General features: G+C 37.1%; 2 protein-coding genes across 4 annotated transcripts in view; both read right to left on the reverse strand.

Annotated features, from left to right (window-relative positions):
• Positions 1 to 4,847, reverse strand: part of LOC109103100 (kinase suppressor of Ras 1-like) — a 40,093-nt gene extending 35,246 nt beyond the window's left edge. For 2 of the 3 annotated variants that reach the window (XM_042771351.1, XM_042771350.1), the window contains exon 1: positions 4,347 to 4,846. In XM_042771351.1, the coding sequence (XP_042627285.1) occupies positions 4,347 to 4,592 (246 nt within the window). In that variant the 5' untranslated portion in view covers positions 4,593 to 4,846. Of the gene's footprint in view, positions 1 to 4,346 lie in introns of all 3 variants that reach the window. The other variant, XM_042771353.1, reaches the window with a different exon arrangement.
• Positions 4,848 to 9,669: 4,822 nt separating this feature from the next.
• wsb1 (WD repeat and SOCS box containing 1) lies at positions 9,670 to 23,785 on the reverse strand. Its single transcript, XM_042771355.1, has 9 exons — positions 23,397 to 23,785; positions 22,038 to 22,206; positions 19,452 to 19,723; positions 17,851 to 17,982; positions 16,903 to 17,003; positions 13,939 to 14,111; positions 13,731 to 13,844; positions 12,090 to 12,197; positions 9,670 to 11,714 (listed from the first exon to the last, which is right to left on the reverse strand). The coding sequence occupies exons 1-9, from the start codon at positions 23,434 to 23,436 to the stop codon at positions 11,552 to 11,554; spliced, it is 1,272 nt and encodes a 423-aa protein (XP_042627289.1). The 5' UTR covers positions 23,437 to 23,785; the 3' UTR covers positions 9,670 to 11,551.
• Between the last annotated feature and the right edge of the window lie 223 nt (positions 23,786 to 24,008).

Consider the following 24,008-nt stretch of genomic DNA (forward strand, 5'->3'; position numbering starts at 1 on the left):
CTAAACTAGTTTTAAACAGACCCATAACTCACCAAAGCTTAAATGAGGGTACATATAATACAACAGAAAAGATTTGTGTGGCGACAAATACAATTTAAATTCATGAAATAGCCAAAAAGAATTAAAACTGGGTATGTTTCACATGAATCATACATTATACTGAACTGTTAATGCCACTGCAATTTTCAAATAAATCCTAAAGGGTCCTTCATGTTTTGCACCCACAAAGTTGTGTGTTTTCAATGAAAGATGGCAACTCCCAATGGGAGGTCCACCTGGGGTGATCCACTTCCGGATACAATTGATTACAGAAGTCAAGCAGCAAGTACAACGACTAGGTGACCTCCAGACTAAATCGTTGTCAATATGAATGCCTGACATCTTTACAAGGAGAGAGTGCGGGTCTACTCCCGGACAGAAACGTAACACCCGTTTGTTAAGTAATTGTGTAACACATGGTTGTTGGACATCTGCTAGTGTCCAGGTCTGCATCTGTTCCCCTGACGAGAACAAACCAAAACCTAAGGATTTTCTTTTGTTCCCCCATTGAGACAGATAAAAGAGATTTCATTTTTGAAACTGCTTCTCTTCTTCAATATCCATAAACACACAGTCTACACAGTTTATTCTCAGTGCTTGATGTAACCCTACTACTAATGCAAATCAGTCTGCAATTCAGGCTTATTGTTCAAGCAAAGAGAGGGAGGAACGCATTGCCTGGACTTTTCACCACTTTTGTTCTTCAGCCCTTTGATGGATGCCCTCTGTCTACACAAAAGTATTTAGTGGAGTTGCAGCATTATGCGACTGTAGCGCGCAGAGTCAGATTCACTTTCGCAAACCTCCCTCGGACTGAGGAATCTTGCTTACTAATCACATGAATGTGTAGGGAACACACTTGCTAAATATAGGAACAGCCACAATAGCACAAACACACAGCGATCTTTCCAATGGCCAGAGAAGACAAGCCACTAACCAGAGATTCTCAGCTGCCAACCACAGTCATTCCTTCAGTGTCTGAATTGTCTCCACTTCTTGAGAACAAGCACAGAGAGTGCATCCACAGGAATTTTGTGAGATTTACTGACAGGAATCTAAACGATAATTGCCATTTAGCACCATCACTCTGTGCTTTGCTTTAGTGCTGGGAAACAGGCCACCCCGGTTATTCAAGTATGTCCAGAGGTAGCAAACAAAGTCCTGCAAAGATGCAATGTGTGACAGAACGACTGCTTCTCCTTATATCATGGATGTCCAATCCTGCTCCTGGAGGGCTACTTTCTTACAAAGTCACTCTAGAACTTTAGGATTACTAGAAACCTTTAAGCAGGGAGTGTTGGGGAAAGTTGTCCTGCAGAGATTAGCTCCAAACCTAATCAAACACACTGGCCTGTAACTTTCAGGTAATCCTGAAGACTCTTGTTAGATTTTTCAGGTGTTTTAGATTAGGGTTGAAGCTAAACTGGACAATGGATAGGTGTGCTCTAAAGAAAAGTGACTCTCCAGGAGTAGGACTGTAAAATCAGTATGACTAAAACTTTCCAAAAGGACTGTGCTTGTTCTCTCTGAACACATTTTGATAACCACAGGAGATTGGTCTCTTCACTGGGTATGCAAATTGTATCCTTGTAGGTCCATGAAGTGAGCAGGGAGGGAATCCCATGCCACCACCCAGATGCTGCAGCCAGGGACTCAGGTTGCCAGGCCACCATGCCCCTCACTCTGAGCTGGCCCTTGGGATGACAAGCTGCCATTTGAGACCTGACACCATATTCACTGTGTCTGTCTCCTCTCATCCTGCCACAACTGTCCACTGAAAGCTTTTGATGGCTACAGCTCTTCAGCTGAACCTACCTCTCCACAGGTATCAAAAGAGCCAAGGCCACCGGCTGTTCCTTGACTTCAAAGGCAACCTTTCTCAACACCTCTGTCACCAGGAGTCCACCGCAACACATGAACCCTGAACACCTCATCCTTAACCTGACGGTACCATTCTTCCAGATGAGACTTAAGCTAGCCAGTGAAAACGTAATTGCTTCTTCAGGTGTCATAGAGAGTACATGTGTTACCTGCTGGATCACTGTCTAGTATGTTGACTGTTCTGTTTAAGACAAAAGAGCTCTGCTGTGGGTAGTGAAAATGGCTCAGCTCATCACTGGTCAGATTTTCAGCTATCAATGATTAAACAGAAAGACTTGATAGCAATATTATCAGTCCATCTCTTGTTAGTTTCATACCCCACCATCTGGAGGAAACTTCCAAAACCACTAGACTATGCAATAGCTCTGACAATCAAAAAATGGACTGTCCACCCCCACTCAATGCAGAAATGTAAACCATGATCCTTGTTATTGTTTTACCTCTGCACAATCCTTGCCACATTACAGTCTTTTTTATGAGCACTAGACTCTGTGTTTACATCTTGCAATTCAAGTCTATCTAGCTTTGTCTGCACTTTGTTTCACACCATTTTGTTTTAGCTTTTATATAGTACTCTGGGTATTTAGGCCTATTGCTTACTATTTATTGCATTTTTCTTGTAATTACAGTTCACTATGTGGCCTAGGGCCACCACACATTATCATACTCTGTTATATAAATAATGCTGTGGTTTCAAAGGACATGTATTTCATTCTTTTTTTTCCACTTGGCTGATAATAAAGTGATTAAAAAAAAACTTCACATGACCTGACTTGAGCAAGTGTTATTTCTGAATTTCATCATAAGAAATAATAAAGCGCCTCCCTAAGATGTACACAACCAGTTGATAAGTATCGGCAAAACAAGCACCAGACAAACCACAATGTCACAATTACCTGTGTCTGTGAGAACTAGCATCATCAAAATTATTCAAGTAGAACAGTTTATTTAACGAAGCCTCAAGCCCATCTTGATTATTTAAAAGTGAGAGTTTGCAAGCTGTGAACATGAAAGCCATGTTTTGATTCTGAGAAGAAGGTGCTTTACCTTAATTTCGTCTTCACAGAAAAGCCACTAATTAATGGTGTTTTATTAAATACAGCCATAACAATATTCAAAGTCACGCTGTTTAACAGGTTTGACCAACTTGGGATTTCAGTTCACTTTTGTGGGAGGGGTTAACCACTAACAATCCTCTGACATATGCTCCTCTTGTTTGCAGAGCTAAACAGGTTGTTTGACGTGGAACATATAGTTTTACATAGTTTCACTCACTTCTGACAGTCAAACAGAGCTGCATTTCTCAAAATTATCAAAAGAAAGCATTGATGCTTTTGGGAACGGCAGCACAGAACAATGCTTATCAGAGGACAGAAAAAAAACATATTTTTGAGTTATTTCACAATAAACAAACTGAAATAGTAGCCTACAGTTTGTGCAATTACATGTATCTAACTTGAACATTTAAAGTTCATGTTGATCATGTTCTATACTGTAATGTTAGTATAAATCATGCACGGTCAGAATAAAAAGGTTGCATATGCATGCAACAGCCTTTCACTGGCAGTCCCAGTTATCCATGTGTAAACAAAAATATAACCTAATAAATTGTAATTAAGGCATATTGAATGTTAAAATGCATTTCAAATATAAATTTAAGTGGATATCATTACCCATTTTACTCTTGGTAATTTAATAATACATTTCAGAATTTAAAAGTTCAGTTTAGAAGTATCATATCGTATAAATATCGACGATAGTGGGCTTTAAAAGTATCAGTATTGTATGGAAAACAAAATAATTGGTATTGCCTATCCCTAATGAGTATAAAAATAACTCAATATCAAAGCATCTACAAAAAAGGTTATTGCGCTACTGCAATAACTTCATGTAAAATAATTACAAAAAAAGGGGGTTTTGTATGGCTTAAATGTCTGTTTATGGCTGAAAGCACCATATAAAGCAAACATTATTTTCATGACACAGCTGGTCATGTGATCTTAACATGGTGGTGCCAATAAAGGAGCAACCTGCTCCATGACATTTCTTCCAAGTGCAAAACGTTTCTACTTGCACAGCATTACACAAGTAAAACTTCACATCAGGAGGGGGTAGGCAGTTGCACCCTAAACAACTACCTCAAGATCCAGGAAGTAATCTCAGCCAAGAGGGGGTTTCCATTACATTTTGTGTCAATATATTAACAGACAATTAAAATGAATGATGACTTGAAGATGCACCTACAAAGCAAACATCATTATTTAGGCATATCAAGAATTATCATTCACCGTCTAATACTGGATCGCACTAATGTCATGGTACTTATCTAACTTAACAACCTGCAACCTGACATGAACATTGTCTAGATGCCTTGTAGCTTATCCAAGTACAGGAGAAAAAAGTAGAAGAAGAAAAAAAAACACTACCTCCAAAGCGCGTATCTCGTGTTGGGTCAGGTCGTTAGATGCGGCGCACTTGGTCCGGAGCCCTTTCAGACTAGAGATGGAGATCTCGATCAGGTTCTGGATGAGTTCGCACTGGTGAAGCGCGTCCATCCCTGCATTACTGCCATCGCTCGCGCCCAAATGCTCCTCATCACTTGCGACCATGTTTCCAACTTTGCCAGAGACACTAGTATCCATTCCTCGGCATTGGCACGGCTTTAGGGGCATGGGCTCGAACTACAGCAAACACTGGTCCAAAGTCATGTTTGTAAATGCATGTAGACTAAACGGAGGTGCCAGTCCTACTCCAAGTGAGTTCTGTACTAGTTCAGAGCGCAAGCATACTCCTCAAACATGCTCGCGGACTGGTTTGACAGCCAGACAGGACGCGTTGTCAGCTTGTTCCGCCTCAAACGTTGTATTGTATATCCCGTGAAGCCTTTTGAGAAGCGCTCGCTTAGGTCTCACCCTCAGTCAGCTGTTTGAAGTAGCGTTTGATGCTTTGCAGTGTGGGAAATGAAGTTTTGTTTACACGCGCATCGGACCGTTTGAGCATCACTTTACCTACGTAACGTTACTTGATTTTTTAAAATGTTGTTGTTACATTTTTGACTTAAAAGAAAAGTTGTTGATACGGTTCTATGTTTTTTTTGCTATTCTTTAAAGGGACCTTGAACTTGTTAAAAGCGCTTTATAAATCAAACATTATCATTATTATTAGTTGGGTTGAGTAAATGAAATAAAATTTAATACACTTTATTGTCCCCTATGGGAAATTTGTCCTTGACTCAAGGCGCGTTTGCACTGACAATATGTTGAATGCACAAAAAAATAAAAAAAATAAAAATTAAAAAAAATTAAAAGATTGAATAATTTCATGAGTCCACTGAGCCTGATAAATACAAAATCACTAAAATGATCCCATAATCTATATGGCCCCTGTAAATGAAAAGTTGTAATTAGCATGTTAGGGCACTTATTTTAAGTTTTTCCCACCCAAACAATATAAGATTTTGACTTTTCCCACTCACCAGCAAATTTGGACCAATTAAATGCACTGTTACATTTCGAGGACTATTGTACAATTTGCACTGAGTGGAATCGTTAGAACTATGATACTTCATTTTACCCGATGACCTATTTTTACCTGACATCACCTTAAATTTGTACGTAATGTAAAATAAAATATTGCATTTTTCCAAAAAACTTAATTTATGATCAATATCAATATATTACAATTTAACAACCCTTTGGTGGAATGTGTCTAGTCATATATCTGCTCTTGTTGGTTCAGCAATACAGTTCCCATTATGTCATCAGAGGCACACTTTGAATAAGGGCTGGAAAAACACGTTGAGTGTGTGTGTATGCATGCGTGACTGTTCACGAGTACTGCTCTCTGCCCACTCAGATGAGAAAATACTTATTTTTAGACTTTCCACTGAGTTACAATTTGCTGGGTTCCCTTGATGTCAAAGCACTATGGTAATTCAATAATTATATATGATTGTGTAAAATAAATAAACAGCACTTTTGCTGTTCAGAGTTCATGAAAGTGTTTGTGGCAAAGTGCTGTAACAGAAAGACATGAAGAAATATTACAGCACCAACTTGCTGTATCAGGCACACACTTTCCCATGGGAAAAATCTCCTCTCCTCCAGAGCTTGCCAAGAAGGAGACATAATTTCAAAATGAACAATGAAGAGGGCTGAAGCCAAAGAAGAGCTATTGCAAAAGTTATTTCCCCATAACCAGTTTGTATTTTGGTTTACAACACACAAAAAAAGTCCATGTCAGCTGTATGACAGGAGCTTGATGGTTCTGCGGCCAGATGAAATGCTGCTTAGTCAGTGTTCTAAACCTACAGCCATCTGCACAGGTATCCTCTAAGTAATGAAGCTGCAGATCAGGTTAGGCTTAACAGAGAAAGAAGAGATGGAAAGACTTAAACATACACTCACTCCATTCCAGGTAAGCATTGGTTTTTCTCTGTATCAGTCAACACATTCACACACCGGGCCATATACTGCTTAGGTGAAGGCAGGCAGTTGTTCAAATATGGTGCTGCATATTATTAGCAAGTTATATAAACTATAGCAGCTTGCAAATGCTGTTATCAGCTGTGAATTGATAACCATCTGGTTAATAACTTAGCAGTGTTATGGAAATATGTTCCCAAAGTGTGAAGTGGGAAATGTAAATATGCTTTTAAACAAATACTGGGCTTTTAAACATATTATTTTAAATAAATAAAGATAGAAAAGAAAAAAAAATCACTTTCACTTCCATTTGGATGGTAATCCTGCATATTAGTAAATTAATATGAGTGAGCATATAGTGCCTCCTGCTGGAAATAGAAGCTAATACATTTATAATAATAATAATAATAAAAGAAAAACTCCCTCTCAGTCACTTGTCATGTTGACATATTGTTGATGTTAAAGTTTTTCACTTTTAAAGTTTCAGATCTGCGTTCCAGAAAGTTTGGTTTCACCTCAGACATCTCACACGATCTACGCAGAACACGTCCTGTGTGCGATAGCAGCTTTCAAAGCAACATCAAGACAGGAAGTGATGCACAATCAGAAAAGTATTTAGTTCACAGGAAGTTGGGACAATTGAAGGAAAGCCAAAAAAAAAAAAAAAAAAAACACTGCACAGCACTTTTCTCAATTGCAGACGCCATGATTTCTACAGAATCTTAAATGTATTGTGGTCTTTCTTTCCAATAATTATTTCCAAGAATTCTGAATAATTATCAGTAGTTTGACAGTTTGACATTACATAGGCTATATATATATATATATATATATATATATATATATATATATATATATATATATATATATATATATATACACATGCAAACATACAATTTATAATGAGAAAATATATAAATAGGCTACTATTTATATATCTATTTATATGTATATTTATACATTTTTTTATTTTAAATACAGCATAATTACAGCATAAAATGTTTGGCTTAAAAACGACCCAGAAAGAATTTTTGTTGCATGCTGTCTTGAATGGAAATTCATTTATGATTTTCATAAATGAATTCATTTCATGCAAGTCGTACAGTCGTAATACGACCGCCAGATAGCGCGCGCTCACCGTCATTTCACTCCCACTAGTGTGAGACCTATGTGTGAGACCCACAGGAGGCGCTGAACTGAAGCCATCTGGACAGAATGGGAATAATGGCACACGCAGCCTGGAAATGGACACGTCACGCTGCTCTCTCTGACCGTCGTGTCTCAGATTCTAGCGAACCTTTACAGAATGGATTCCCATAGTGGTTGCTTTTAGGCAGAATAGAACTCATTGAAATTTAAAAAATAATAATAATAATAACCGTGAAAAACAGGTTTTTAAAGAATTATGTTTGGGACTAACTATAATAATATAATATTATTTTATTTTAATTAACATATTTTAGGCAACCGTAGCAACTATACTATAATTAGGCCTAATAACATATTATAACTCATATAATTTAATCTCTGACATTACGTTTTTGTCTATGGAGTTGGAATGTGTAAATTTGCTTGATAAAAGCAATAAAAATGAATTTGCTCGATGAGCGAAAAATAATTAATGTTAATTATATTAAAATAAATATCTTGATCACAAATTTAAAAATAAATAAATAAAACTTAAAAGTAGGCCATCATGTGATTTATTTTAAAAATAATTAATTTATGTTTAATTTAGCCTACTGGATGAAGGAATGTTGCTTGTAAACTTCACTTACATGGCAATGTTAAGACAGGGTTTATTTTCTGCTCACAATCTGATAGCTGCACACAGTACCCTTTAAAAGATCAGATAGGGTGAGCATAACATATCAAAAATAAATAAATAAATAAAAGGGACAGTCATGTGGAAATTGTATCTAGCAACAATATCTAAATAGGCGTACATTTATCTATATTTGTCTATTCAAGGAAGCACATAGGATATCTGTTTAATGTATCATTCTGATGATGTACAAGCTGTCAAAATGATTTGCAGCTCTGCAGACCTGTGCAATTGCAGATGTAATGTCATAACCCTGAATCCATCTGCTCATTTTACACTTTAAGATTATAAATAGCAATCCAGACCAGTGCAGCTGACCTTTCTTTAGATTGCAGGATGTAGAATTGACTCTATCTGTCCACATTGTGCTTTCGTTGGACTGCTTTATTTTAAATTGATTTCTTATATATCTTATTCTAAACCTCTAACAACTTCAGCACACAAATTTGGCAATATTTTTCCTTCTCAAGGCCATTGAAATAACCACTGTGACCTTTAGATATCTTGTTTAACCGGTCTTTGTCTCCTAGAAACATCTGGAAGTTGAGTCACTCTAGAGAGGTTACGACATACAAAACAAGCTGATAAACACAAGGAAGTTTTCAAATCGATCTGGCTTCATATTCCAGGCCACAATGACTTAAGTGTGAAACGTGCACTGGTTTATACCTCCTGCAGTAATGATTTTGTCTATTTGAAGTTAGTTTTATTGGCAGTAGGTCTTAATATTTAACCTGATAGCATTACCCCTGCTAGTCAATAATAAACCCGATAATGACCTTTCATGCCTTTTGGACAGAGTCTAAAAGACCCAAGCTGTTCAGTAAGTTTCCACACTCTGGAATGTAACCTAAAAAAACAAAACACAGTCTTAAAATATTTACAGTAAAACTAAAAAAACAAACAAAAAAAAACAGTTTTGAATGAATATGAAACCAAAGTGATAATTACATATCCAACTCTAGCAGTTTCAAGTTGCTACAGGGCTAAATGTGGAAAGGATAAGGATTCTTGAGAAGTGACTTGTTTGTCATGACATTCTTGGGAAGATCAGTACAGCTGTGAAATCTCACACTGATTCTTGTTTGTACAGTCACCGCTGGGTCAGTGCCCCACTGACTGAAGCGCTACCGAGCCCTTGCTGCTTTTTGGAAAATGAAAGGTTTTTATATTCTATCCATCTCCACGCAAGATGTTTTAAATTGATTAAAATAGCAACAGAAAGATATTTGTTACAAAAGTAAATTATGTTTTTTTGACCTTTCTATTAAATCAAAGAATTCTGAGAAAAATGTTATCAGTTTCCACAAAAATATTAGACAGCACAACTGTTTTCAAAATTGTTTTTACAGTATTTGTGATCAAAATGCATACAGCCTTGGTGCATTTTCTTTCAAAAACATACACAGATCTAGCTTATAAATTACATTATTAAATTATAAATAGGCCTACTTAAATATTAAAAATGGTTAAAAAAAAAAATAATTCAAGACAACAAAATGATTTAAAATACTTTATTTCGACAACAATCATAAGAACAAAAACCCCACCAACTGGAGGAAAGAGAGAGAGAGGAAAAAAAAAGTACATTCTCGTAAAAAGGTTGTCAAATTCACTTGCCCTATGTTGAGTACAGCATTAGGTATTCTGTCTGTTGGACAAATTAACTAGTTTCCATGCATCTCTATAATATTCATTAATGATGAAAACTACTACCACCGTATTCTAAAGAACTGCAACTGCTACAAATATTGGAACACTGAAGTGCATCTACGTATCCTTTTTTAGATCTGCTTTATAAGAGTCTAAAGAAAACCTAATCTGTTGAACGTCAGCATTATTCATACACCCAAGCAGAAAAACAGATATATAAAGACGTTCAAGTTTTAGCCATAAATGAGAGCAAGAGAAAACTGACTGTGCGAATCACATCAATAAGAACCCAAGGGGATCTTTGGCATCAGCTTTTGTAACATTTTTATTGCCAATACTGTTTGACTGCATGACCAGATGAATATTCCACATACTGATTCTCACGTTCTTAATTGATACCATTCAAATCGCTTTAAATGACAGACAGACAGAATCATGTCATTTTGTTCCAGGACATCCAATAAACCAGTTCCTCAAAATGCGAGGTAGATGAGACATGCCCAAACGAAATCACCTCCACAAAACCTCACTTTGCCTCTCTGTTAAAACGCACATGTCAAAGTGTTAACAGACTGAGGTTTGATTGTGAGTTAAGTGGCGAGATAATGATTAAGACTAGGCAATATGTCAGGCTGGCTAAAAATGCCATATTTCATAGCAGATACAGTAAGTGGAAGTCGGTGACAATTTGTTTGGAATGAGAAATCAAGGATGTGGCATCAATTTCACTGCTGGTTAGGTAAAAGCTCATTAAACTGGCTGGCATTTTCTCCTCAAAGCAAACTTTTGTGTCATTCCCCTACAAAACAACATCACCATCACACAAGAGAAAAGACCATGTACAGAGCAGACTTTCAATACAAGCATTATAAAATGATTAATGAGAAGCATGGGGAAAAAAAATTGAAGCTACATATATATACACATTTATACAAACATATGTATATTATTATATACACTCAACAAAAACGTGCCTCAACAAATCTCTGTACAGGTAAGAAATATACAATTTGTGGAGGAAACAAATTCGCCCATGTGTTACTGTAGTTTTAGGTTTGTGATGATAAAGGTCGTTACTGAAGCAGCATAAGCGTGTGGATGACTATTTTCTCTAAAGAGGCACGTAAAGGGGAGGCACTGCCTGTGTCCCTGAACTACCCAACTCTATTCCGCCCATCACATGCACGCACACACAAACACACACTTTCACACTGTCACTTCCCTTCAATCCCTCTCACAGCAATCACGGAAAAAGAAAACACTGCAGAACATTCAGGAGACAATCTCCCATCACATCGCTTTAAACTCAGTGCAGGAATACCTTGAACTGAGCCAGAGAAAGCACCACTTTCACCCAACATTTACCAACTCTAAGGTGCTGTACAAGTTGTGCCAGACAAAAAAAAAAAAAAAAAGATTCAAAAGGACAAAACGTGGTCCGCTGATATATTAAGGCTGTGTCTGAAGGCCACTACTTGATATGGGCTTATATATTGAACAAAGTATTGAAATACACTTGAAAATAGGAAAAAAAAAAAAAAAAAAAAAAAAAAAAATGTAGAAAAAATTAGAAAAATAAATAAAAGAACCAACCTCAACTTCATCAGGGGGTTGGTTTGAGCAGAAAAAAATATGTCTTTAAACAAAATAAAATTACAAACAAAAGCCAACCACAAAAAAAAAAAAAAAAAAAATTCCTTGGTTTCAGTGCTGTGTTTTACATTCCAACTTAAAGCGTCTTGTATGCCAGGTAGTCTTGCATGGAGAAAGGAATGGGCAGTGTATAAACCTGCTGGGTGGGCATGACTCGCCGCAGGGTTAGGCGGCACAGGTGCTGGAGGCTCGCAATGCTGTGTGGAGAAGCCCAGAAATGCACGCTGCCATCACGAGACCTGTGAGAAGACAAATGGATGACATTCGGTTTATTTAACTTGCCACTGACACACATTCCGCTGTTTTCGTAAACATGATCAAATGTCATCTTGAAAAGGGTCTGAGTGTGTTTGTACAGTACAACTTGCCATTCAGCTTTGTCAAGACTGCTGTCATGGAGTCATTTAAATTTCATATACAAAAGGAAGCTGCAGAACCCGTTTAGTGTATTTGTTCAAAAGTATTTTGAGCGAGCTCTTATAAGACAAAGTATGATGAAAGTTAATTATGGCTTCGTTTCAAAACAGAAGAACAGTTAGAAGCCAAGATAAAGATTTGATGGTTTATGTAGTAACACTACCAGCAATGCAAACAATGGAGTATCAGATTCGTACCCGGCAGCTAAGACACTTCCGTCAGTAGAAAAGGCACAACAGAGGCCATTAGTGAGAGGGGCGATGGCTTGAGGACTCTTCTCACCGATACTCCAGAAACGCACCAGCCTGAAAAATTAAAATACAAGCTGATCATTTTATTGCCCACTGTGGTTTCCAGTGTCTTGCAACTGTAATTCAATTAGTGATTTCAGACACTACCATTAAAGTTTTACACAAGTTTTGGGACAATAAGACTTTTAAAGAAAATTAATACTTTTATTCAGCAAAGACACATTAAACTGATAAAAAAAAAGGGACAGTATTTATAATGTTAAAAAAAGATTGTTGTATCTTGCAGAATGTAAAATGTTATAATTAAATGCTGTTTTTCTGAACTATTTCTAAAAATAAAATAAAAAAAATAAAAGTATCACAGTTCACGCAAAAATATTAAGCAGCACAACGGAGTTTAACAGTGATGATAAAAATGTTTCCCGAGCACAAAATCAGCATGTTAGAATTAGGGATGCACAGAAATAAAAATTCTGGGCAGCAACTGAAAATTCTGGATGCACTTGGCTGAAAACCAAAAAGAAAATGCATTTTAATAATTATTGTTTTATTAAATACTATAAAATAATTTAAGACTTTTTAATTTAACTCAATTTCAATGAAAATAATATTTAATTTAAAAATAAAAATGTATTATAATAATACAATATATCCAATATATTATATATATTTTTTTTCAGTTCTATGCAACAGATTCAGATTTAACTGATTTTTAATTATCCAAATAATGTATAGTCCTACAAAGTTATTATTATTAGAGCATGTGAGCAGAGCACAGCATCACGGGAGGGTAGCGTCATTTTACCAGAGTTGCCCAGAGTTACCATGTTTCGGCACAGTAGTGCTATTGCAAACAGGAACGAGTATACTACATACACACTACATACTACATACTACTACACACTGCACATTATTTGAGCAGAAATTGCTTTTGCGGTGAGCATGAGCAGTACATTTATAAAGTGCATCGCATCATATTTTCGGCCGTTTTCTCTTTTGGCCAAAAACCGAAACTGCCATCTTTCGCTGCTAATTTTTAGCAGCCGAAATTTCGGTGCATCCCTAGTTAGAATGATTTATGAAGGATCATGTGACACTGAAGACTGTAGTATTCAGTTTTGCATCACATGAATAAACTGCATTTCAAAATGAATTAAACTAGAAAACAATTTAATATTGTAATAATATTTCAGTTTTTCTGATCAATTAAAAGCAGTCTTGGTGAGCGTGAGAGAACAGTTATTTCATTTGTACATAAAAGCAAAACAAATCTTATGCACAGTAATGTAACTTCAACATGTCCGCCATTTTGTAGAGTACAGATGGTTTCATTCTCTCAGTATGAGAGAGACGCCTCCACCCAGAATAGGCAGGAGGTGTGGCGAAAGCAAACTGGGCGCCTCATAGTGATTAATGGACGTCATATGAGGGGCATGTGATCTTTCCCAGAAAGAGGCCCTGCAACAAATCACACACTCCTTCTAGAGCCCCTATCACCATAACGCTTAATGCAGGCTACTTACTACAACACAAACGATCAATATCGAGTTTTCAAAAGCAAATAACCAAGTGTTTGCTTTATCTTACCTGTCATCAGTGACGCTGGCAATGTGCCGTCCGTCATGACAAAAGGCAACGGAACGAACCCATCGATCATTTGCTCCTCCTGCAAATATGGGTGAGGGAGGAGGGAAGAGATGCCTGAAAGAAGATGAGATCAGTTAAACAACATGAACTTGAGAGAGAAATCACACGGAGCAGAAAAGGCTAGAAAGAGAGAATTTAAGTCACTTACCCCAGCTCAAGCAGAATGGTGGCTGTATGAGGGTCCCACACTATGACACGGGTGTCATAGGAGGCTGTGGCCAGCAAGGCCCCGTCAGGAGAGAACTCGCAGGACACCACATCGTTATGATGGCCCTCCAGCTTACGGATTTGAGTGTACTTATCCATGTCCCACAGGAAGACCTGCAATGCAAAAGACATGTGTTATAGCCAACTGTGTTTTTCCACACAGTTCAGAGACAAAGAATTCCAACAAAGAATTAATTGAAATTAAACAGCAAGATCAAAATGTGCTCAGTGTCATTTTTTTTTTAAGGAAAATCTTAAGCGCTACAATCAAACCCAGAAAAAGTAGCACATGCCAATGAAACAGCAAGGCTGCACAAAACTGCACAATGTCAAACTCTACAGAGCATCTAGCAGTTGCAAGTCTTTAAATTACATCAATGCTCACATTTTTTTAAATTAAAATCTAAGATACAAATCTGCAATAGAAATACTACGGTGTACATACATAAAATTACATTATTCCAAGAATTACTATGAAATGTGTAAAAAAATAAATAAAATACAAACAAGTAGTAACTTAAGGTAACATAATGTTACTCCACTGGTATCCCCTTTCAGTTTTAGTTCACGTGAGTTTACAATAGGCTTGCACCGCGCCGGTGGAGGCCTACGAAGAGACAGAGATACTGCAAGAGAAGAGAACATTTGATGGCCAAAAGGTTGACGCCTTTGGCAAACACAGAATACAGACATGTCACAACTGCAAACTGTGCTAATGAATCAACCATGAGACTTCCTAGTGCTTTTTTTGCTCGTATGTAAAGGTGTAAAGTGTAAAGGTGTGGTCACATTTACTGCTGTTTGACAACTTTTCAAAATGGTTTCAGAAAGACCGGGAACAGAAAGCCACTTTGTTTGAAAGTTACTTAAGTGTGAGCTATGCTTCATTGCTGCACTATTAACAAATGATAGAGCTTTTTTGACTGCTAAATTTCTCTAATGTGACCACACCTTAACAGTGTATTTTTGAGTGCCAAGAAATCAAGTTGCCAGCCTGCATGGTCTTTATTTTATTATTTATATTTCTTATAAGCTACAGACACTGCACTTGAGAAAAAGTGTACATATTTATTCAATAGCTATTTGCCGTTTAAACATTCTGGTGTTGGTGGAGAGACTACAACGGTGCATATACAAGGGTAATTTAACATTCTCTAACTTGGCAATGTGAGATGAAAAGGCTTCAGGGTGCATAACTACTGCCAAAATTCAAGGCGAAGCTAAGCCAGATAACTGATACTTTACAGCATTTTTGGAAGTTGAACTAGTGAGATTTTATCTACTTAGGGAGAAATAAGAGCTACTATTATTTAGTGGTTCCTTTTAAATTAGGAAAAACAAGTTGCCGTTTGCTAAAGTTTTCAGGCTGGCGTCATTAAAACAGACTCCGCTTTCAGAACATGACAAATTAAGTTATTCACAAATGGAAAACAAAATGCACTTTCACACAGTAAATGCAACCAGCATGGAAAGTACACACAGGTCTTGTTTCTGGTGGCTTCATGTATGATGCAACAAGGAATGATAAATTTGGGTTAATGATAAACCTGTTTTTCCAATCCAAGTCATTCCACATTAGACCAACATTATCGGTCTGCAGGCAGTCTTTTGAGACACAAGGAGCCCTTTCATTGCTCACACATGCCAACAATGCTCCAAATCCCCGTCTCAACTACTAACCCCATTACAAAAGAGTCTGAGTAGGGCTTTAATTACAGACAAATCGATCAGCGGTCGAGCGTTGTGTATCAGAGGTGTCGTGAGTTTGGTTAACTAAGACACTAATGAGTGGGGGCTGGGGGGGGTCTACCAGCTGACTCGTGTACACGTACAGCAGACACAATGTCTAGAGCTCCTGTTTTAGGGTAAATGTGTAGATGATGGGAATGTTACTGAATATAGAGATGGGAAGGAGATAAGGAAGGGAAGTAGAGGGTAGGAAGGGAAGGGGATCTCACTGTCAACTCTTCTGAGAGATAAGGTAAAAGAAGTGAGAACTGCGACAGCGGGAGGTAGACAGACATGGAGCAGAACCTACGTACGGGAAGCCCTTGCGGGCAGGAGCATGGAAGCCCCTGGGGCATGGGCACGGGCACATGAGCGTCCAACGGGGGCCGCGATGGCAGCCGTGCCCCACGTGGTCCGCACCGGCTGCTCTATATGTCAGCGCGGCGCTTCCCTCAAAATCACTCAAACACAGAGCTCTGCCACCACCTGGGACAGGGAAAGCAAGACACATATGGACACACACAACCATACAGTTCAATGCCTGCTGCCTGTTCTTGGGAGGAGAGTTGGCTAGGAGTCGGAAAGACTCGAGAGCTGGTTTCAGGGATGACTTACTGACTGGAATGCTTTCTTCATTGTGCCATAAGGGCTTTCACACAACCAGCAGGACAAATACATCCAATACACTACTGTTCAAAAGTTAGTAAGATTTTTAAAAATGTTTTTAAATAAGTCTCTTATCCTCACTAAAATAAAAAATAAATAAAAATATAGTAAAAATAGCAATATTGTTGGAAAATATTATTACAATTGAAAATATCTGTTTTCTTTTTTAGATATATTTTTTAAATGTAATTTATTCCTGTGATGGCAAAGCTGGACGTCTCTTAGAATGTTATTAATAGTAATATCAAGAACAGCTTTATGGGTGGGGAAAATTCATAAGCCATTTGCATTTCTATCTACATGCGCATGAAAACCAGACACTCATTTGTATAAACAAGAACAAAAACAAACCAAAACTACAGGCAGGGTTTACAGAAGCAAGTTATGGCACTGAGCATTATGATGATATAAAGATTCATTTAGCACTCATTGATTGGTCATAGCAGAACTATTAACAGTGAGAAACACATCAAACAGGTAATAAAGAGGAAGAAAGAACTGCAAAACGTACCGCTTTGCCAGCGCCTACAGAACAAAGGACAGATGAATCAGGTGAGAAAGCACTGCAGTAGACCCAGTTTTGATGGCCACGGAGCACTTTCACCATGTTACCTATGAACACAAAGAAATGAGATTGCTTAAATGTATAACACTTTTAGTTTGTTTTCTGTTAACATTTACAGCAGTTTTTACATTTTCTAAAATTAAATGATTATAAAAATTTCTGTTACAATTTAAGATAAACATCATCCAAATAGTTTACAATAATAAAGTCTCTTCCTGCATTTCATTGTTTATCCCAATAGAATATTTATCCTTTAAACGCAATGTTGATGCACAGAGAACAATAAAATAAATATACTTCAGCAAGTAGCTGAATTCCTTCTCACGTCCCAATGGTGTCCACTTTGAGACTGGGGAACATTTATCTAAACTCTGGCCAACATTCCTTCATGATTAGTTAAAAAAAAAAAAAATCATCTTTGCAAATACGGTGAGCTCCATTTTATCTTCAAGTTCTCAGCATATAAATAAGATTCATGTGATCCTATTAAAACAGCAAGTTTGTCCTCGGATTTTGCAAGTCAAGGAGAAAATATCAGCAAACATTCCTTTGGTTTTGGCATCCAATTATTTTCCAACTATCCCTCCTGAGTGGGTGTGCAGGTGATACTTAAGCGAGTGTATGCGCTAACCTCCATGGAGATAAAATCAAAATAAATGGACTGTAGAAAACAAAGCAGGCTTCTGTGCTGGAAACTTCTACTCCAGAGACTTTTCAGCTTGGGGTAACACTATCTAGCTTAAGCATGTTAATACTAATATATAAAGTTTCAAATTAAAACGGAAAAAAAAAAAAAAAAAGAAAAAAAAAAAAAAAAAAAAAAAAAAAAAAAAAAAAAAAAAAAAAAAAAATGTAGTAGTGGCACCAAATACAAAATCAACATTTGGTCCTCACCATCATCTTTGAGGTCCCATACACGTAGAGTCTTGTCTCTTGAAGCAGAAACCAGCACTAAACTCCCATCTGGGGCAAATGTTAGGTCTCGCACAATGTCTGTGTGGTCCATCAGGTTCAACAAAAGTTTTCCTGTATACAAAAAAAAAAAAAAAAAAAAATCAAAATTGAGGATAAAAGTAGAAAAAAATAGGCCTGAGGCAAATCATTCCAGATCATCCACTGTTTACAGCACAAAGTCCATGTCAATCGATTCAAACTGCGTCTACATTGCATCAGTATCAACATCTTGATACTGCATCTTGGCAGCTGCATTTCACACATAATTCACCTTAGAGAATTTTTTGGAATCAAAGAGAGAAAGATTACGCTTGAGGCTTTTACACTTATTAAAGCAGACGTTAAAAAAAAGGGACTTCCCAAGGTGTTTCAGCAGTTATACAACTTTCTTTATGAATGGTGCTGAATTGCCTAGAGCCATGTGGAAGCACAATCACTGACACCTGCCAGGCTAATCTACACTTAATACCTATAATTAGCTGCATCTATAGTGATACACAAATCTTTAACATGTGTTTTTGAAATATGAGTAGGGATTAGTAACAGGGCCTATTTGCAACCTGTCAACTATGAAAATATACATTCACTTAGCATATAGAATGATGGGTGTACGGCACAAATCCTGTAGAGATACTGTACAATACATTGCTATCCGATTTACAGAATGTTTTCTGAAGGGAGAAAAATAAAGGCAGCTGGAGGAGGAGTCTCACACCCTGAAAAGAGCAAGTCTGCTGGGTAAATTATGGCAGTGCAGTTTCAGTTAGCAGGGAGGTGGAGTCATCCACTGAAGAAAACATCTCTAACCCCTCAGAACAACCAATGGCAGTGTCTGTACAGGACCTGCCCACCTATTAATACACTTTACAGCTGAGCAAAAATGAATTATATAACTCAGAAGACTTGCGAGTTTTTCTGCAGTCAACAACCACGTCTCCGTTTCACAAAAACACCAACACACCGATTTATTTTCTGATAGCAGATTTATGACTATTAAAATGTGAGACTTCAACAGAGGCACAAAAGCAGAAACAAAGTGGCCAAGAAACCAATAGTGAAGCATTACAAAGGTTCATAAAGTGGCAAGATGTATTGTGTAAGCGAGAGCGTACCTATAAGTTTGAATAAATATGTAATAAAAATAATTTAGTACTGACTGATGACTGCATAAAAATGCTAAAAATCAGTAGGTGTATACAAGACATGCATCTGGAAATTATGAAGGAAGTATGATTAAGTGATAGAAATGGGTCAAAATTACAAAAAGGTAGGGCTTAAAAGATTGTGTCAGCATCTTATATAATCACCACCTCCCCTCTCTCTTACACACATGAGCACACACACATTTGTTGGGAAACAGAAAAACAGGAAGCTGGGATGCAGAAGTGTTGAGAGAGGATGTCATGGGCGGACTGATTTTTAAAACATTTACTCTAGCACAGAAACATCAAAATAAATAGATAAAATATACTTAATGATAAACATATTCACTTCGATACTAGATTAGTCTGTGATGCTTGATTCAGTGAGAGGACCCTCACCTGTATAGACATCCCAGATTTTGATGCGGCCATTGTTAAGGCCCGTGGCCAGTAACAGCTGGTCCTGGCCGAACTTGAACCGATGCCATTCGATGTTAACGCAGCGACTCTGCTTTTCAGGAACAGAAGAGCCAAATGCCAGGCCCCAAACAATGTCACCACAGTCGATGGTGTGCTCTCTGGGCTCACCTGGCAGCAGACTGCCCTCACTGTTCTGCCGGGAGAGTCGTCGAGGACCTGCACCGCTCGACCGATCTTCCTTTCTTACAGAACTAGCACAAGAGGAAGGGAAAGAGGAAAAAGTCATTGTGCTGTGTTGGTATGAGAATCATGTCTCTGCTTGATGGAAAACAGACAACAAATTCTCTTAAAGTTAATAAACAGCAAGAGGAGATTTTACTTTTAGAAAACACTATCTAACACGTCTGTTGAAACAAGCTGCACATTTTAACTCTTAGGAATATTTGAACACTAAGTAAACTCCCAGCGTTAGAGATTGCTGAAGTGTTGCATCAACTTTGACCCATTTAACTTCACTTGGCCAGTTCATGAAACTCATCAAACAAGGTTCTGGAATCATTACAAGAGGTTATTGTGTGAATACAATACAGAGCAAGCAGTGCAGAACTGAAAAAGCCTGGCATGAGTCAGCTGAAGCTTTTAATGGCACAGTGGCTTCCTTCTGTTTTAGCATTAAAGGAAAATTCACCCAAAAAGGACGATTCTGTCATCAAGAACATTCTAAAGCCAAATTAATAAAAAAAAAATTTCTAAAATAACCTGTATAAAAATGTGCCTTTGATTTTAGTGCCACTGAAATACTATCACAACAAGTTTTTTTTTTAGTAAATAATTTTGTAATAAAAAGTGGTCCGATAGGACTAATGTAGGCAATATGACCTCAAGGAAAAGACATGCACTTACATTTGTCCTTAAAGTCAAAATAGTTACATGCTTTTTTCATCCTCAGGAGACTTTGTATGTTGCTACCAAAGGCAAAATATGGAGCCAAAAGCAGGTGGTTCCTGTAAAACTCTTTTTATAAAAATGTACCTTTGATTTTAGTGCCACTGAAATACTATCACAACTAAGTTTTTTTTAGTAAACTTTAAAGTTTTAGAAATTTTGCTGTGTTCTATCACTTTTATTAGTTGTTTTATAATGTATATATAGTTATTAATTTTCAGTTATTAATTTCAATATATTTCAATGGAATAGATCAATTTAGGGCTGCACAATTAATCGAATTTCTAATCGCGATTACAATTATGGATCCCATAATTACGTAAACGCTCAAAGCGGCAATTAATCGTTCAAAGTCCACTTATGTTATTCTGCATGCTTAAGATGCGTTTTTTTTTTCTTTCTACATGTTATCTTAAGGGTTTTCACCATTATTTTAATTTTAGTATAACATTATAATACCATTCATATTTTTACTTTTTTATAATTTAAAGAAGATACCAATCTGATGTATAGTTGACATTTGAAGCTTAATTCTATAGAAAAGCACTAACGTTTTTCAGTTAGTGTTTTCAGCTTGTTTATTTTCTTATAAAAATACAGCATGCAGTTGCATAAAACAACAGTATAAACATCATTCAATGTAAATTGCGATAATCGTAATTAATAATAGTGATTTCAATTTCAAGGGAATAGTCGATAATTATGATTTTTGTCAATCTTGCAGCCCTACATCAATTCTAAAAAAAAAACTTTTTTATGTTCTTAGTTAACTAGAACATCTCTGGTCAAGGTAATGCAAATTTATTTTTTCCAATTATTTCAGAATTATTTTAGTTTGATAATAATTCTGAATCTAAACATAGATTTAACTGCCAATTGATGTCCTTTGTGTGTACACCTACTAATAAAGTTACTACACTTCAACGTAGAATGACTGAAAATAGTTTTACAATACCATGGTTCTCTTTTATGGACACATAGAGAAACTGTTTGTTCCAACTATCGTAACTTCTGTTAAAGTTTTACTTGTTTTAAAGTTGTCTGCATGGTTTATGTTGCAATGATATGTCTGGTATTTTTTTTTTAGAAAGAATAAGCATGCACCAAAACCACAAGATAATTACTTTTTACAAGAAGCCAGAAACACATTTAATATAATGACTGCCAAAGTTGTTGGGTTGATCAATTTGTCCCCCACTCTTGCAGAAACGTACAAGACCTACTGTATTTAACATGGGCAAAGAGGAGAGTAAACAAACAGCCCAAAAAGTTGCTCAGTTGGAGGCATGGAGCCAAAGGGCAATGATGTGAACCTCATAAAGAGGACTTTGCATTCAGTACTTGACAATAGCTGGTTGGCAGGGCTGCATGCTCAATGCCGGTCTCTCTATCCACACAGGGTAAGGTGAGAGGATAACTGGTGGTCTATGCAATGCCTCTGAACGCTAGACAATCCCAAACACTGGGCACCACTGTGGCGCAGCCACCATGTGAAAGCCCAGAGGGCCACACTAGACAACCAGCACACGCGCAGACTGCCTTTGTCAGTCCATCAACACACAAGCTGTATTGTAACAATTCACCATAGTGAGAAACAACGACATCACTGTGTATACTCACAAGCTGGCTATGCATTTTTTCCATGGTACAAGTCTCACGATTCGATGCCCTTGAGACCAAGCAAAGTAAGAACCATCAGGTGCAAAAGCTACAGTCCAAGTCTCCCGTCCAGACTTCTGGTCAAAGGGAGCAACAGGAGGTATGAGTTCCCCGATGAACTTAGCTTTACCTGTTGCAACAGAAAGCACATGTTTAAGCCTTAAATTTTATAAAACCAAACTAGTTGGCAAACCACTTTTTGTAACTGTTTAACAGCAAACGTGCATGTATGACTTTATAGCCTTCATTAAGTTAAATTACTGTAACTGTATGTCCATCTACTTTCGCAAATTAAAAACCTGTTTGATAAAAAACGAAAATGGATAATTCAGCCAAAAATGATGATCGTTTTACTCGCCAACATGTTGTTCCAAACCTGCAAGACTGTTTTCCTTGCCGAACACAATTTATTTTTTAAAGAAAATTGACTACCATAGTATGGACAAAAATACCTCAGACATTTCTCAAAATATCTTCTTTTATGTTCCACTGAGAAAAGAAAGTCAATGCAAATGATGACAATGTTATTTTGGGGGTGAACCATCTTTTAAATTAATTTATTTCTAATTATACTTTTTTAGACAAATACAACTTTTATGTTGTGGATAATCTATTTTGTTTTTCTAGCACTTTTTATGGTAAATAGTAAGTTAAATCTCACTAGTAACCATTCATTACTAGTATAGTGAATATGTAACAATTGGAATGTGTAACACTTTATAGTAAAAATTATATGTATGTAGAATTGAGTGACAAAAAGAAACCCCACTAATTCGTTACCAGAAACAATGGAATAGATACTAAGAGGATACAGACTAGTAGCAGGTAATATCTCGTAACTGAATAGATAATAGTCACTATATGAACACGTCCTGGACATTACAATTTTGTAAACAAAAAAAAAAATTGTTAAAGTTGATATAATTAACACAAAGCATAACTGCGCAACGTGTAGCTGACATGGTGAGTCACTCACAGGGGGCTGGAGAAACCGCTGCTGCGGGTGGGGGAGGGTGTGATAATTAAAGAACTAACAAGAACTATGAAATATTCAAATAACTGTCAATATTTTAACGGTCGTTCGCAGTTGTTTGGGTTCAATCTGCGTCTTAGCGACAATTGTGTCTTAATATGGCTGATATAGAGAAACCACACAAACACTGGATTTATGAGTAACTTCAGTCGCTTATTCATAGCTACACAAATGTAAACACTAATTATACAGGACAACACACACGTTAAAAAAGGAACTAACGTTAACGGTTAAACAACAAGACCCTGTCCGCATTGAAAACAGTTACGAGAAAAGGTGAAACTCACCTATTTCATTTTCGTTGACAAAATCTGGGAAGCTTGCCATCTAAATCGAAGCGAGTCTCTTAAATCTGAATCTTCTTGGTAACGAAATACAGGCGTTGAGATGAATGCGCCGAACAAACGGAAAAGGCTGTATGTTATGGCGCGTGTCTCCGGTGAGTCAAATGCCTGGGAATGCGGAGCGTCTCACGTCGACGCAACGCCTGACTATAGTTACATATACGACTGTTAGCCGAAAGTATTATCTTTAAAGTGCAAAATGAGTATATTAAATTGATATTTAAAGAAAGAAACTGAGCCAGTAATAGTCTAGCTTCTTAAACAGCGTTGCGCTCGGTTTGAATGTAGCGTATTGTAATGGCTGCGTGCCTCCTAATGATTCGAACACACACACTGATGGGCGGGATACTCTAGCGACGTCAGAACGGTTGCCATGGCGACGGAGGATCATCGATTTCTGATTCGCGGAAATCCGTTTACTCGTGGCCTCTGATTGGCTGTCTACTCGAGAATATGAATGGAACGTGCTGAAAAGGAGCGAGACGAAGAAGCGCTAAATTAATCCAGTGCTGTAATTTAAATGCTTCTCTCTAAAAGAGCATTAAAATCACTAAA

Source organism: Cyprinus carpio, chromosome A15 (assembly GCF_018340385.1).
Source record: "Cyprinus carpio isolate SPL01 chromosome A15, ASM1834038v1, whole genome shotgun sequence".
Classification (NCBI taxonomy): domain Eukaryota; kingdom Metazoa; phylum Chordata; class Actinopteri; order Cypriniformes; family Cyprinidae; genus Cyprinus; species Cyprinus carpio.

Coding starts and splice junctions, on each gene's coding strand:
- wsb1 (XM_042771355.1), bottom strand. CDS start 23,436: ATGGCAAGCTTCCCAGATTTTGTCAACGAAAATGAAATAG. Junction 12,198..13,730: donor GCCAGCGTCACTGATGACAG/GTAAGATAAAGC, acceptor TTAATTTTTCAG/GCTGGTGCGTTTCTGGAGTA. Junction 11,715..12,089: donor GGAAGTGTCTTAGCTGCCGG/GTACGAATCTGA, acceptor GTCTTCTCACAG/GTCTCGTGATGGCAGCGTGC.